The 17545-nt window shown below is 37.8% G+C and overlaps 1 protein-coding gene across 1 annotated transcript in view; it reads right to left on the bottom strand.

Moving 5' to 3' along the window:
- The window catches only part of LOC140243822 (uncharacterized), a 109923-nt gene that overhangs the window by 16328 nt on the left and 76050 nt on the right, over positions 1-17545 (bottom strand). The window contains exon 4 of the mRNA XM_072323490.1: positions 3691-3815. Coding sequence (XP_072179591.1) covers positions 3691-3815 — 125 coding nt within the window. The remainder of the gene's footprint in view (positions 1-3690; positions 3816-17545) is intronic.

Raw genomic sequence — 17545 nt, 5'->3', positions numbered from 1 at the left:
TGCAATTTCTGAATTGAATAGTAAATTGTTACCATTTTCATCTGGCCCTTGACCCTAAAATTCATAAGATAATCACTTTCAGGTAGAACATGCATAATATGTACTAAGTTTCAAGATAACTTGAGCCACTTCCGAGATATGGAGGAAAAAGTTAGTTCAGCACTTTCACTTGATCTTTGACCTTTTGACCTTTGAGGCAATAAAAGAAGAAAAAAAAAACTTTCCAGAGAATTTCTATTAGGTTACACATGTATGCATACACCAAGTGTAAAAAAAATAACCCTGCTGGCATTGCATGATAGGAGGGAAATAGTAAAATTTTGAAGTGTTGCACTTGACCTTTGACCCCTGACCTTTGACCCCATGAACCCTACATTCTCTAGATAATCACTTCCAGTCAGTATATGTACTATGTTCCATGAAGATACCTTGAACAATTTTCCAAGGTATGGAGAAAAAAAAAGAAGTTTTAATATTTTTACTTGACCTTTTGACCTTTGACCTTTGACCTCATGACCCAAACTTTCACCAGAGAATCTTAATTGGGTAATACATGTATACACTAAGTTTGAGGAAAATATCTTCAGTGGATGGTGGAAATAGTGAAATTTTACGTATTTGACCCTGACCTTTTGACCTTTGACCTTTGACCTCATGACCCAAACTTTCACCAGAGAATCTTAATTGGGTAATACATGTATACACTAAGTTTCAAGAAAATATCTTCAGGCATTCAATAGATATGGTGGAAATAGTGAAATTTTATGTATTTGACCTTGACCTTTTGACCTTTGACCTTAAGCATGTGCACCCAAAAGTTGATAGGCACAACTTCACCCCCTAATACACATACATGCCAAGTTTCATTAGGATACCTCAACAGGTTTTGATAGTTACCTTGTCCACAAAATTCATTACGGACGGACGGAAGGACGGATGGACGGAAGGACGGACGGACGGAAGGACGGACGGACGGACGGACGGACGGACGGACGGACAACCCGAAAACATAATGCCTCCGGCACCACTTCGTGGCGGAGGCATAAAAAAATAATGAACCACATTCTTCTTACAAATAGATGTATAAACTTGGATGGATATAGCTAAATTGTTCACAGAGAGCAGGTATTGGGGATTTTAGCATTTTCAATTGACCTTTGACCCTTGACCCCCATGGCCAAAAAAAATCCAGGAGAATCACTGTCGGGCAGTACAATGCACATGCATCATATGTACTAAGTTTCATGATGATACCTTGAGCTATTTCCGAGATATGGGGGAAAAAAGTAAAATCTTAGCATTTTCTTTTGACCTTTGATCTCTGACCCCACAGCCCAACACTTTCCCAGACAAGTTTTATCTGGTAATAAATGCATACACTACGTTTACAGAAAATGCCTTCAGGCATTGCTACCATGGGGAAAAGAGTGAAATTTTGAGAATTGAACTTAATTTTTTACCCTTGACCTTTGACTCTATGACCTCCAAACTCCCAAGAGAATCACTGTCAGGCAGTATAATGTATGAAGTTTCATGAAGATACCTTGTGCCATTTCAGAGATATAGAGAAGAAAGTGAAGTTTTAGCATTTTCACTTGACCTTTGACCCAATGGCCCAAAACTTTGAATTCCCTGGAGAATCTTCATCTGGTAATACATGTTTACATTTCAGTTTCAAGAAATTTACCTTCATTGCATAGACATGGGGGAAAAAAGTAAAATTTTAAGAATTTGACCATGGCCTTTGACCTTGAACATATGCAACCAAAAGTTGACAAGCACAACTTCACCCACTTATACAATCATATTTTATACTAAGTTTCATTTGGATAAATTTTTAAGTTAACCCGTTGAGGACGGTTTGATTTTGCTACAACACGCATTTCCCATAGACACCTGCCCGAGTATACTCGAGATTCATCCTCAACGGGTTAAATGCTGATTACGGACATATGGAAGGATGGAAGGACGGACGGACAACCTGAAAACAATGCCTTCGTCTACACTTACTGGCGGAGGCATAAAACAAACCAGCTGAATCCTAAAGAAACGGATTCTAAATCAAAGGTCAGCTAGAATGCAATTTCATAGCTGTCCAATGTATGTGACAAAAATCTTTGCACAGTCATATCTAGCACCGAAACACAGAATGTTATTTAAAGGACAAGTTCACCTTCATAAACACAAGGATTGAGAGAATGCAGCAATATTAGTAGAATGCATCAGTGAAAGTTTGAGGAAAATTGGACAACCGATGCAAAAGTTATGAATTTTTTAAAATTTTGTGTTGGAACCACTGGATGAGGAGACTACTAAGGCTCATGATGTCATATGAGTACAATAGTACATAGAAAGTGTAAAGAAAATTCAACATATTTTACATAATAAAAGAGCACTTGACTTGCCTCTTTCTACAGGCAATGGGAATAATATTACCCATAACATACAATGTATGTCAGTAACGAGTCGAGTGAATGTGTACTTTTTTCAAAAGATGAAATTTTGTGAAATTCTCTTTATATTTTCCTTATATTGTTATATGCATGTGACATCATACACTGCAGTAGTCTCCTCATCCAGTGGTGACTGCACAAAAACTTCAAAAATTCATAACTTTTGAACGGATTGTCCGATTTTCCTCAAACTTTCAATGATGTGTTCTACTAATATTGCTACATTCTCTCAATCCTTATGTTAATGAAGGTGAACTTGTCCTTTAATCTCATCCAATACACACACAGTGTACATATCAGCCTTGTACATCTTGTTGTACAGGTCAAGTTTTACCTATTTGATAAGTCATTCTGTTTCAACCCCTGTAAGGATCCTTGCCCATTGACAACTAGTCCTGTGTATGTACAGTATACTCGGGTAGTGTCAGCTGTGGGAAATGCATGTTAAATGGCAAAATCAGCACATCCTCAAAGAGTTAAAGTGAAGAGGGAGGGGGTGAGAGCAACAAATATTTTCTAGTTGATGGCTGATCTTTCTTTCCACAACACTGAGTTGGCATGGTCATCCATTTACGGTACACATGTATACAGCCTGTCTCCAGAGTTACATGTACCACAAAGCATACATTTTAAATGACTAGCGAACAAGCTGTACATCTCCGTCCCCCTCTTACAAAAGGGGAATTTTGAACACATACTGCAATTGTTCAGTTCAGCAATTACTCATCAAATGCTGACAGAAATGAATAATGCAAACATACAAGTGTTATTAATGTACATCCAATGCAATAAATAACCCCCCTCTCTCTCTAGGTACATATATATATATATATATATATATATATATATATATATGTATATATATATAGAGAGAGAGAGAGAGAGAGAGAGAAAGACATACAAATTAACAAATTTACATACAGTGTAATATTATACATACAATACATTGTATTTACAATATTCATGTGAACAAATAATAAAAAAAAACACCCCACTAAAACACTGGCCAAAATAACAGCACCACCCTGTCAGGAGTCAGCCAAAAACTGAATTGTAAATAGGCGAAACAGGTTAGTGCTATTATCCCGCTCTCTTCATCAGTCACCGGGGAGTGGAAAGTGAAAAAAAAAGGTATACAAATAGACAGATATATACTGTAGATAGGCAGAAACAGGCATACAGCATAGAAACTGAAGACACAATAAACAAACACAAAATGCAAAGACGTATAATGTACCTGATTGGCAAGAATAGGTTGTGCTCCCTGTAACGTGGGGCTCATTAACAACTGGGGTTGGTGCTGCGTCTGGCTGCCTGGGGGTGGGGTGCTCACTGCTAAACTGCTCGCCTGCGATGCAATTCCTGTATTTGAAAGTGAAGTTGCGGAGTGGGGAGGGGAGGGGGGATTGGCGGTAGAAGCAGAAAGGGTATGTGAGATGGAGAAAGCGTGTTTATAAGTGTGTGTGAGACAAACGGAGTGAGAGATAGAGAAAAGAAAAAGACATAAAAGAGAGAGAAAAAGAAAGAGAAAAAGAGATTAAATACACTGGTTAATGCGCTTTAGGCACACGCCATTAAAATTGAAATAAGTGCAAAAAGGAAAATGCCACTTGGGCTTTTAGTGTAATTGCATTAATGTATCAGTGTATCACCACATAAAGTAAAAAATGTATACAAATTATGTTAGTAATCAGTCTTTCTCTCTCAAATGTCACTTTGGACATTGTAATCACATCCTCCTAGGCATGTTTTATTGTTGTTCTGTAAGTCACCAATGCATTAGATGTTAAAATTTAATCTTAATTACTGTTAAAAATAGTGTATGAAATCACACTACAGTTCTGCAAACTACAAGAGATGTCAAACATATTTTTCCTTGATACACCTGCCCCCACATACACAGAGATTTACAAGATTCATGTACTAAGTAATTAATAGCTAAAGGAAAACCCAGCATACAAATCCTGCAATCTCTCCAGGTTAAAAAGAAAAACAAAAAACAACAGCAACAACTGCTGTCTCCTACTGTTGACTTCTTTTGCTCACTTTCATCCATCAAGTTAGTCAACTTTACAATTGCATAAGGCAACCACATGTGTGCATATAATGTGGTAAAAACTTGGATTTATTAGCCTGGAACTCTTTATCTCTTTATGGAAGTCTTTATGAGTCTTTATCATCTGAAAGACACCACAAGGGTTTAAATATTACTCCAAAAACTCACTTCATTTCTTTGGAGATGGCGTGAAGACTTCTCAAGAATCTACCACCAGGAGCCCAAAAACAGATGACCATGTGCCCCCCCCCCCCCAAAAAAAAAAAAAATCATTAGGAATACAACGAAAGGTCCCACAAACTGTCACTTCCAGCCATCAAGCGGTGCAAAGTGGCACCGTTAGGACATCATACCATGCATAAAATGATAGACATGTGCAAGCTACACCTGTATTTGCAAAAACTCCTGTACATGGACCACCATATCGGCTATAATGCATCGGTAGTACCACCCATCGAACTGTATTTGACCTGCACAACAAAAACGGAGGCTTTTCTCACAGCATAGTGCGTGAGATGCAGGATGTAATTGACATCGTTCTTTGCAGCAACTGCATGTATACAGAGATTACTGGTAACATTTAAATCTAACATTGTTAACATGTGGGAGAAGCTGTAGAAACCGTACACTGGTTATTAAGACTCCCTGACCATGAAGAACACTGAATTTGTTTTCCTTCGGAGGACTGTAAAGGTTAATGAACCTGTCTGTAAAGACCACCTGGCTGCAGAGACCTCTCTTCCTGTCTCCTTGATGAGGCCTTTTTCATATGAGATTGGCTGTATTATGGTTGATTTAATGACTGTAAATTGACTGCAACAATACAGATAAAACAACTCTACACGTCAACTCGCCGTAGCCTTTCAATAGCGCCAATACCATCTATCATATCATCTGCACTCACTGCACTCAACAGCTTTGTAAAAGCAGAGATTCTGCACTCGATGTCATGGCAACGCACATCAGGCGACAACTGCATCAATGTGTTCATTTTGGGGTATCAAGTTCGCCTAAAGAAACACTAGACTGTTCACATTTTCCTAACAGACTGACATTTCATTTTCACCCTTTTTTGTGCTCGTGCACTTTCAAAACTATGCATTTGTTGTTTTTTTTTAAATATATAATTAGTTCATCAGAAACAAAAACAAACACAATAAAGCATTTTACGGAACATCACTTCATAAAACCCTTTCAGGGCAATCCCCAAAGGAGTAGGGATAAGGGAGATTACATAATCCACGCTCACTGATACTGAAGCTTAAGGAATTTGAATCACTGACTGACCAAGGGGACACTAATATTCAATTTGTGATTGAAACACTGATCCAAAATCCCATTCACAGGGGAACTGTTCCAGTTAATTCTTTATTTATTTATTTATTTTTTTTTTTGGTAAGCTTGAGAGAGAGGCAATACCTTGAACATGCACAGCACATTTGTGGAAAACTAAACCCCCTATTGTAGCGAGCTATTCAGCACAAGTCTACTTCATGTGAACCAGAAAGGCGTTGAGATGATGTCAGAATAAGCGTCTTCAATTGTGATTTTGTGTTTATGCTCTCTGTAAAATGTGTTCAGAGAGAATCAACAATAATAACCGTGGTTTGTGCTTATATTTCCCTGTTAAAGACATTTCTTGAGAGAATCGCCGATTGTAAACGCATCTCTATGTGCATTTTGAGTGCATTATACAAATGTATCAAAATGAGCCAGGACAACATTGTGTCTTTAACTTAACATGCTTCAAAAGCCTGAATATGGCCCAAAAAAAGTTGAACATAAAAATACCCCTAGGACGGCAAGCCAGCAAATGGATGTGCCGATTGGATAACGCACAGTATATCAAATTAAAAGGGATCAGAGGACAGTTATAGAGAGAAAGAATTTCACCATTTACTATGTTTGATGGGCCCATCCACTGATTGGCACAGATGTCTGGAAAATAATTATCAAAGAATAGCTCAGACTATCTAATCTCCCTAATCAACTTTGGTGTGTTTTTTTTTTTTTTTTTTCATCCTGTTGAACCGTGGCACATTGTACTGGTAATGCACACGTGGGCTGGCTAACGAACATTTTAGCTCACATTTGGAGCTAATTGCTAACTCACTGCATTTGGAAAGTAAATGGATGTAAGTAGCATTAAAACATGTCCTCCCTTTAGAGAGCTTTCCTCATCAGTTGGCAAAGATGTTGGGGAAATTCATCGTCATTGAAATAGAGATTGCCTGGTCCTTCTAATCCCCTAATCCCTTAATCACCATAGCCTTCCAGCTGGACTGAGGAAACACTATGCCTAGACGTGGGCAGACTGATGACTGGCATCAAGGTAGAATTTATGAGGATTGACCAAATGATGTCAAAACTTGGCAAGTCAGAGCCATACGTACATAATTTGCACCTGCGTACACACAGGTTTACAGCAAAATACATTTTACACAAAAGTCTGAAAAAAAAAATAATAAAAATGACATCTGTGAATGTTAATTATGCTTTTGTATGGACCTGTTGCCCAGGGCTTTTTTCCCCCCTCCTGTCTAACTCATCCACACAATTTGAGTTGAGTGATCTGTGTATGCGTTTCATCTCGCACAAAAACAACCACTATATCTGTTCCTTCCTCAAACACAATAATAGCATCTCATTCACGTATAATTTTATGAGTTTTTCTGTCAAGTGAACGTGTGTAGGCGTGTGTTTGCATGGTGTATGTCTGTAGCCAGGAGAAGAGAGATAGAATCCACAGATGACATTTCAGGATTAAAAATGTCATTTGGAAGATTAGATAAATGCATTTCCCTTGGGTTCACATTTTCCGTTAGAAAGGGAATGGGGGTTGTGAGATACAAACAATAACAAGCATGCTAACATTGCTGAAGTCTTCGCAGTCTCTCCACCCCCACCCTCCTCTCCCCACGCCCACATCTTTATCAAGGAGGCACCAGATATAGCAAGCTACACGACTGAATGTTTACAAAAAGCGTGTGTACATTCTGATGCAACAAACTTATTCCACGTCACACACTTTGCTGGTTTGTCAAAATGCCGGTGAAGCAGTGAAATGAAGACGCTTTTCAGCGATTTGCGGACATGACAGTACTGCAGATACATCACATCACAAATTTGGGAAAAAAACAGATAATAGATCATCAAAAATTTTGCAGATGAATGCAATAGCAGGAATTTGAATTTGAATTGATTTGTTTTACATGACCACCAAAAGGAAACAATAAATGCTCGTAAGCAAGCAAACCATAGGACTGACAGCTTTAAGTCCCTTCCAAAGGACTAGGCAAGAAGGATATACCATCTCTTGCCTAGAGGCACAACCACTGCAGCCAGGGGCTTGAACCAGCGACCTTCAGATTGACATTCCTTGATCTTATCCACTGTACCACAACAGCTCCTCAAATGTACTTAGCCAAGAAGAAATGTCAGCTATAAATTAAGCAGATCTGCACTGATATATTCCACAAAAATGTACCTGAAATGAACTCCAAATGGATCATTAGATGTACGCAAAGACTGGTGGGATGTATCAATTCATTGAGCAGGATGGGTGTGGAATCCACAAAACGGCATCCAGCATGAGAAAACCCGTGCTGAGGAACAATTTGCAGAGAGCCATGATCTCAAATTAAACACTAAAGCAATAGTTTGGGTTCATGACACACACACACACACAGGTGCATGGCCCCCCAAAATAGTATAATCAGCTACAGGATAATGCACTGTGCAGTTTACCTTTTTTCACTTCAAACTTTTGCTTCCTTGCATCTCAGTGAAAAAATTAAGAGAGCTCATGTGACTCATTTCAGCACTTCTGATGGGCTACATTCTTAAACCCACTCTACAAATAAGTCTAGCTGTTGTTAGAATCAAGGGTGTGGGAATACTTGCAGAAAAAAGTCTGAAAAAAACCCTGAAACTTATGAAAAAGAAGTCTAAAGTGCATTAAACTGTAAACATTTCAATGCATTTGAACAGCCAAAAAACAGTCTGAAAAGAGAGTTTTGGGCAAAGTAAAAATGTTCAAATTGATATCAGATTAAACTCTGAACTCCCACATCACAATATATAATCTTCTGGAAGACTAAGCAGGCTAGCTGTGGGTAGACGCCCCTAGAAGACCAGGCTTGAGACTGGCCAGGAGTTCCCAAGTTGAGAGAGTTCTTCAAGACCTTGCTCGTGTGAGGTTTATCATTGCCTGCTATCTAGCTATTGTACACTTGGATATTAGCATATTTTGGATAAGCAACTGTGCATCACAAAACCAAGGAAAGTCGCACTACTTGGTTTTACACAAGGACGAAAAAAAAGGTGAATTTGGTTAACCAGGTAAATCTTGAGTTTTCCTGATAGAGCTATTCTTTATATTATTCTTGAGTTTGAGATCAGCAAATGAATGGGAAAGTGTGCTTTCAGCAGTTTTTCTGCAACTTTTTTTTTTTGTAGAGTAATGTGATTAGAGGCCGCTTGTCATAAAAAAAAAAAATCTTTTATACACTCTTCACTTTCAATTCTAATGACTTTTGAAAGGATAATTCCACTGCTTTGAAAGTTTTACATTAATCATGGTCAGAATGTGTTAATAGAGCATGCTCAATTTCAGTCTAATCTGATAATCCTTTCATAGTTGTTGCTCCGGTGGTTTACATCTTATATTTTGTCCCATTCATCCCACAGCTAGCATGGCTTGGTAAAGATTAAGTGCTTGAAAAGACCCTGTACTTCAGAGCCTCTTTTCTCAGTTCACACTTTTATCAGAGTGTGTGCTTTCTTTTCAATATTAAGATACACGTGTAGGTTTATAGGAAAGTCCATTTGAATGGAGTTATAAATCATTTTAAAGCCTAGAATCTGCTCTTTCAGAATCTGCCCTATCCTAAAATTCTTGTCTAGCAACTTTTTGCTGGTTTTCTGATGCAGGGTCACATATAGTCAACTGTCCTCCTTACATCAATATTTATTTTTTCCTCCTTCAGGTATGTTTTGTGTTTGTGCTCTGCAAGCATCTCATCCTCTCTTTTTTTTTTTTTTTTGGAGGGGGGGGGGGGGGTAAACTTGATATGCAATTGATAGATTTGCGGCTCAAAGTCACAGCTCTATCTTTGTGACTATCAACCGACATAAGACCTTTAGCAGGAGAGCGCATCATTCATCTGGACAGCATCAACAGGGATTTGAGAATGAGAGGAGAAATGCCTCAGCAAGGACACCGTGAATTGTCATTTTCGCTGCCCACTCCACCCCACTCGGATGAAAGGGCACGACGCGTCTGGGTGCAAAGTTGGATCTCAATTGCATTTAGATTGAATCCAATGGAATAGAGCTGACATGAACTGTAAACTCAAATTGAATTCACCTTTTTTCCCCCCTTTCTTTCAGTGATGGTTTGATAAGCAAAAAAAAAAAAAAAAAAAAGGAAGAAAACCACAGTAGTACATACACTAAAAAAAAAATAAATAAAAAAAAAATCTGGAGAAGCACCAACACAAAGTGTCATGGTGAAAATGGAAAACCACTAGAATGACACAGTGTACTCAGAGAAGAAAGCAATATATTTTAGCTGCAACTTAAATGTATCAGATGCCATTTATCCACTGCACTAAAGGTAGAATGAAATTGTAAGTAAAGGCTAAGCTAATGTCCCAAATGTAATGGGTTGGGTCATTTCTCATATCGTATAGCATTTCAAACTAAAATGTAGCACACATATTGTGCACAATATTTATTACTCAAGTGTTTGACTATCAGCTACGTAGATTGTTGTACTTTGCAATGTTCTCTTTTCAAGCTCTTCCATAATATTCACATCATTAGAAACACAGAGAATTGCTGCTTCAGAAAATAACAGCCAAAATCAAAGCACATACCACACTGTGGGCTTTTTTTAATACTTTTTTTTTTTGAGCCACAGATAAGTCAACTTAAAGCACAGATAAATTAAAAGACGGTACCCCTGCCTGTACAGTGCAAATCAAACTTAGATGTGAAAGTACTAAGGTTACAATGACTATGTGAGGATGGCATTTGTCAAATTTAAAACAGCAGGAAATCTACACTGTACTAATAAACCACAAGTAATGAAGACAACACACACATGTTCATCTGTACCTGTAGCAATTTTCATCAACATGTTGGAAATGTGGACTACTGGAACAATTTATGCTCTTTTCTCCTGAGTTTTAAGCAGCTCCAGCAGATAAGAATTAAACAGCACTGTGCCATATGTTTTTTTTAATGAAGGCGAAGTTGGGGTATCTCTACACTGTTCACTTCTGCGCTGCTGATCATTACAGGTGTGCGTATGTGTGTTGTTGCAACAGTGTGCTGGGGTCCCTAATGCAGCAGATCGATAATCGGTCACTCGCGCCTTCTCTCTTTTCTGCTTCATCTCCCTTAGCTGACTTTAATTTTCTCGCTGCTGGAGGGCAGTATTCGTCTTCTCTTACACCTTACCGTGACTCTCTGCATCTCTGGACTCTTCTCTTCTCCTCTCCCGAGTCATATGACACACACACACACACACACACACACACACACACACACAATAGAGAACGTACGGACAAATTCTACATTTCGGACAAAACACTTTCCCTCATTAGAGTTAATGCATAGAGAGGAATGCTGAACACATAACCCCCATTTGGGACCAGATGGCGTACAAACAAGGTTGAGGGTGTTATGCAATTATTCTTTCATTATCACATCAAATTGTCACATTTCGCGCGATAGAAGCCCAAAAAAGAGATGCGGCATGGATCAATTGTCAAACATCTAATTTTCTTGATGAACAATGTCAGGTGTGATTGACTAGGTTTGACAGGAACATTGCTGTATTCCTACGGCAAGATATCGATCAGCATTCCAGAGGTCGCTGGTATGAAAGCTGTATGAAAAATAATGATGTCTTCTGGCTTGTCAAGATGTTTTAAAATGGTGGAACATGAGAACTGCCCTCAATAGTAAGCACTCTTGAAAACTACCCTGTATCTTGAGAGCAAAATCTACTTTAGATGTTGAAGAAGTGGAGGCAATTTTGCATTTATCATTAAGTGACTTTGTCATTTTGATTGCAACGAGAGAACTTGCGAATCTCATGTTCCAATTCCTTTGAAATTTTCATTTGCAGCTAAAGTAATGCAGCTTGCTCAGCACATTACCCTTTCTTCACATGTTATCTAATAAATGTGCAATTATTGTAGGTAGGCACTTTCAAAATGGTACATCATGTATTCCATCTCTTATATTTCATCAAATTCTACGGATACACTTCAAATTGGGGAATTCTTTACCAAAGCACATGACATACATTTCCCTAACCTACATGTATGATGTGATTTTTCAGAGAGAAAGGAGGGGGGGGGGGTGCTTTAAAAAATGTTAGGTTCATTGCTACTTGTAACATCTCGATGAAAGACACATTGAATACTACCACGCAAAGTATGCTATATGTGTAGCTACAATTGTATTAGCTGTTGGTCCAACCAATAGGTTGTAGTTCCTGACTGATGCAGTGAACAATGTAATTATATCATGGGTACATTTGGGAAGGGTGGGGGTGGGGGGGGGGAGGACAAAGCATATTAACTTCTCCTGCAAACACAAGCTCCGGATGTACACAATGTCATCGGGTCACAGCCCTCGCGACACCATCCATCTCGCGAAAGGCACACGCCAACATCCACTTCAGGTTTACTCATTTGCCGCTCGTGGCCAGCTCCTTTTCCAGGAGGCTGGTGATGTCATCACTATTCTTGTGCCCCCGCTGCTTCCTTCTCCACCTCCTCCTCCTCCTCCTCTAGAGGAAGAGATGGTTCGTTGGGTCTCCGTCTGTGGCGGTGTCAAGTGGAATGGGGGGATGGTGGTTTAGGTAACACGGTAAGGAGGAGGAGGGTGGAAGGTGGAGGGTGGGGAGCGGGGAGGGTGAGACACCGTGTGATGACTCAATGTCAGGGCGATTGTCTCTTACCATCTACAGCTACTAAAAGCATCTCCCCGCGGGCTGAATCTGACCAACGCATCAGGTCTGGTGATGCCTTCTACAGTCGTGCTACTAACACTCCCATTGTTAAATTCATCAAAGTATGATGGAGCACACTGCATGCCATATACATCACCTTTACTTTGACACCTCCAACTCACAGTTCATTCTTACTCACGAGGATGGAGGCACATAAAACTAGTAATTTACAACTTGTACCATCCATTAAAACAGAGTAATACAATCTTGAACAACAGGTATTATGTTCCAGAAATAGTAAAGATGACAATTACTTTGATAAAAAACAAACAAACATGATTTTAAACATCAGTATCTAAATCATTATGCATGGTTGTCAACACGAACCTTAAAAGAATGGTAGTGCAAGACATGATTGCACAAAATGTCATCATGCCAATTTCTTGGAAGGCACATTCCCATGGCAACTATGCAGAGTACAAGCAAAGCATCCTATACAGATGGGCTGTTGTTTTGTTTTGTTTTTGTTTTTGTTTTTGTTTTTTTCCTTAGAAAACCTGGTAGGGAGGAGAGGAAAAGACCAGACTGGCCAAAATGAGAATTTCTCAGAAATACAATTTACAGTGTAGCTGCATATACTGCACAACATGTTGTTCTTGCATTTAAACAATATCCACAAACAAATGTAATTTACCAGACATGCTATTTAAATGCATCATATTTAACTGTGAGGACCCATCAAAGTCACTTTGACTCAAACACACACAAATACACACATGGCATATAAAAAGCTACAGCAAGTCAATTATCTTTCAATTATAAAATGTGTATTGTGCAGACTCTGTTGATGTCTGTGCATGAAAAATTGTCATCCTCTTTCTACACACATGACAGAGCACAGATCTTGAGGTGTGTGTACATGTATGTTTTTACAATTATGCCCCCTCTCTTGTCAATAACAGGTGTATTTATGAATCTATCTTGAGGAGAATAATCTGAATAATACCTTTAATTTTCCAACACAGAGACAAAAATATTCCTGTACTGGAATCATTACACTATCTGCAAAACATTGAACAAATAAGGAACATTCACACATTTTCTTTTTTTTTTTTTTGACAGTAGTTCATCCTAGACTTTAAAGTATCACTGTTTGATTCAGAGAATGTGCACCTCTACCCATACATGATAGACACTAACTATGGTACAACTGTACAATACATACAAGAACATCATAGTATATTGATGGATGCAATACACAAATGCTATGTACACACACACACACACACACACACACACACAGATATACAAATTTATACACACACACATATGCACGCACACACACACATATGCACGCACACACACACATACATACACACATGCAATTACAGACATACATTAGTACTAATGTACCATTGTAGGCAAAGGGGACAAACAAACAAATGGAGACAAATTAGAAGTAATTGCTATTTGAAGGGCATCATTAGTCCCAGAGAGAGAGAGAGAGCTGACATTTCTCAAATTGATTCGAGGGCCTGGAGAGTTCCTAAGGTACAGAGAAGTCTCCCGGATACAATACACGAAGACATGACTGTACACTATACTTGTTCTCTGACAGGCTTTTGACATACATGTGCATACTTGGTATAGTTTTCTATGAAGTCACGTCATGATGAATACAAAACAAAGACATCATTGTATAATACCGAGTATACATCTCTCTCTCTTTCTATCTATTGATCTATCTATCTATCTATCTATCTATCTCATCTATCTATATCTCTATCCAGATCTATCTTTCTTTATGTATGTTTGTATGTATGTATTTTATATGAATATATCTATCTATCATAGATCTATCTATTATATCTACCTGTATGTGTCTGTCTGTCTGCCTATCTTCTATCTATCTATCTATCTAGATCTATTTATCAATCTATATCTATCCATATCTACATGTATCTCTATCTAGATCGTTCTTTAATATCTATCTCCCTTTTCAATCCAATCTTTATTTTTCAATCTTTCATCTTAATCAAAACTACTGTAAAAGCTGTTTTTTAGCAAGTGTTTAATTTTCATGATTTTTGCAAATCACTGTTGGGTCATGAATCGAGCAACACATGAAAATATAACCACACACTAAGGAGATTAGTGTGCACACCTAAGACAGCCTGGGCGTCGGATTGCAAAAACATCTCACAAAAATATCTGTACGAGAAAATAACAGCTTTTGCAGTATTCCATAAACTCACTAGAGGCTATGTACTTTGTATAGTCGTTGAACAATTCCAAGACTACAATCATATGAAAATATCTAAGAATTTTAACATTTAGAAGACCATATCATTCAACAATCTTTACAGGCATCATGTCAGCCAATTTTTTTTTTTTCTTCTCAAAACTTTCACTTTTCTTAAATCAACTTTACACAAAGATGACACTGGACACCAAGTTTTTGAAAATGGTAAAATCAAATCAAAGCTGAAACTGCCTCCCGGCTATAAAGCATAGTTACATATTTGATAGTCTACCTTTAATTCATTTAGCCCTCTTTAATTCATTTTTTTCTTGGACCCCTGGATACTTTTACCCAAATTTTGGACATAATATATTGTACAAGATCTCTTGGATATCAAAATCACCTCACCTCTGTACTCTGACCATCTATAGACATGATGCCAATCTCCCACAATCCACAGAATGGAAATACTTTTTGAAGGAAATTGCAAAGCGATGCATGGTTGGTCTTTTGAAACATGTTGATTAGCTATAGCTTATCATATCATTTCAATACTTTCTTAAGGATACTCAGTACGTACAGCTATTAACTGTTCAAAAGCAAACTATGCCACTATTACATGGACCATTATGCCTACAACCTTGCTGCATGCTATGATGCGGTGAAGTTTCTGCACCACGGTAAATAGTGAACCCTGTCTTGGTCAATTAAAAACGATAATGGATAAAAACATACTTTAAAAAACAAAACAAAACAGGAAAGGTTGTAAAATGAACACTGTTGTACAATCACCTCTTATGAAACCTCCACTCACAATATTACATCACCATCACAGAAATTAAGGACATTTTAGGATACAGGGCTCGACATTAGATGTGGCCCAGTCACCCGGTGGCCCAGGTCACTAAACATTCTTGTTGGGCCACCAAATTTCCAAAAGATTAGTTTTTGGTGGTTGATTGACCAACTAAGATTGAAAATGGACTGTTAAATTCCTTTTAGTTCGGCACATACATTTCTTTTTCAGGCCACCAAAGAAAAAAAAAGTAAGTGTGGAGCTCTGATGTACATTTGTATATCAGGATTATGTGAAGTCATAGCACCCTTTCCTCCCTACTTAAAACCACTCTGGCAGCGGTATTTTCTATGAAGGCTAAATAAACTGTAAACAAACTGAGAAGTCAAAATCAAATGCTAAACGGAATTTTGTCGCAATGTGCAGAATGCACACAATGATGCATAATTCTCATAAAAGTCGCCTGCAGCGCGAGATTCAGATTATAGCAGCTCTTCATATCACAAAGCAATTTTAATAGGCACTGCAATGGGTAAGTACTGTGAAAGATGGAAAGAGAGAGAGAGAGAGAGAGAGATAGACAGACAGACAGACAGACAGGGAGGGATAGAGACAGAGATAGAGAGATAGATTTATGGCATTGTGCATTATTTCTACGATTTTTCAGCTGGCTGCTACACCTGTTGACAATTATTAATGCTGCTCCTGGCCACCATTCATTATCTGTGCGCAGAAGCTACACTTCATAAGTAGTTAATGCCACGCTAATCTCTCACCAGAAAATCTTGTTTATGCTTTCTGTGCATCTCTAGGGGGAAAACCCCCTCAAAACAAGGAACAGATAAAAGAAAACAAAATAAGAAAAAGTGAGAAGGAAAAATATCTCTCGTGGTACATTGCTTGCACTTAAATCTTTTCTGGGGGGAAAGAAACCCCACCCAACTCAGCTTTCTGAACCCAGCATACTTTCCCCATCTCCTCAATTCCTGCTTCATTACAATTGTGTGTTTCTTTAACCACACAACTGCACTTTTTGAAATGCCAGCTCATTTCATCCTTGATCAAAAGAAATTGTCGACAGTTTACAGTTAACGTATTTCACGCTGATCATAATGCTTCCATAATTAAATGTGTGCTCAGGTAAATAAGAGCTTTTATTGGTATTATTACCTCGTCAACACTAAATGACTCAATGTGATATGGCATACTGTTCTTATTTAATATCATGACATCACACTGGGGTATATATACCTTTATTTGTGATATCTGAAGGAAGTATATATGTACCAGACAAGCAATCAAGCAGGGTTGCAACATTATTTTGTAATTTCCTGGCTTTCATTGCCATTGCAGATGTCTTTTGACTGTTATCGCTGTAATTACCATCTTGCAGATTCAGAGGAAATGCTGTTCATGTGTATCAATAATCTCGAGGCCATTTGAAAGAAAAATATGAGCACGGTGCTAAGCAAGCAAATAAGAATTTTGTTTCCATAATTTCTTTAATCTAGATGATGATGATGATGATGATGATGATGATGATGATGATGGTGATGGTAATAATAATAATAATAATAATAATGATAATAATAATAATAATAATAATAATAATAATAATAATAATAATAATAATAATAATAATAATGATAATAATAATAATAACAATAATAATAATAATAATAATAATAATAATAACCAAACAATAATAACAACAATAATAATGTGCCTGGTCTGTTGTAAGGTGCATTTCCAATCAAACTGATTTATGTGCTTTAAATGTTTACATGGTAAAATTATCTCAATGGTGAAGTCAAGAAAAATATAGGAAGTTCTTAAGATTCTTCATTGGTGAAGTCAAAAAGAATATCCATTCAAAGGAAGTTCTTGAGATTCTTTTACTGAAAATTGACACCAAGTGTGATGAGCGAAGTACCTTTGGCAAGGTATTCCATGCTGATGCTGCACAAAATGAGAAACTATGTTTACCAGCCTTACATGTCGTTTAACTATCATTTTTTTTCTACCACTT

This window comes from Diadema setosum, chromosome 20 (genome assembly GCF_964275005.1).
Source record: "Diadema setosum chromosome 20, eeDiaSeto1, whole genome shotgun sequence".
Classification (NCBI taxonomy): domain Eukaryota; kingdom Metazoa; phylum Echinodermata; class Echinoidea; order Diadematoida; family Diadematidae; genus Diadema; species Diadema setosum.
The sequence above is the reverse complement of the archived record's forward strand: the minus strand, read 5'-3'. Positions and strand labels throughout refer to the sequence as shown.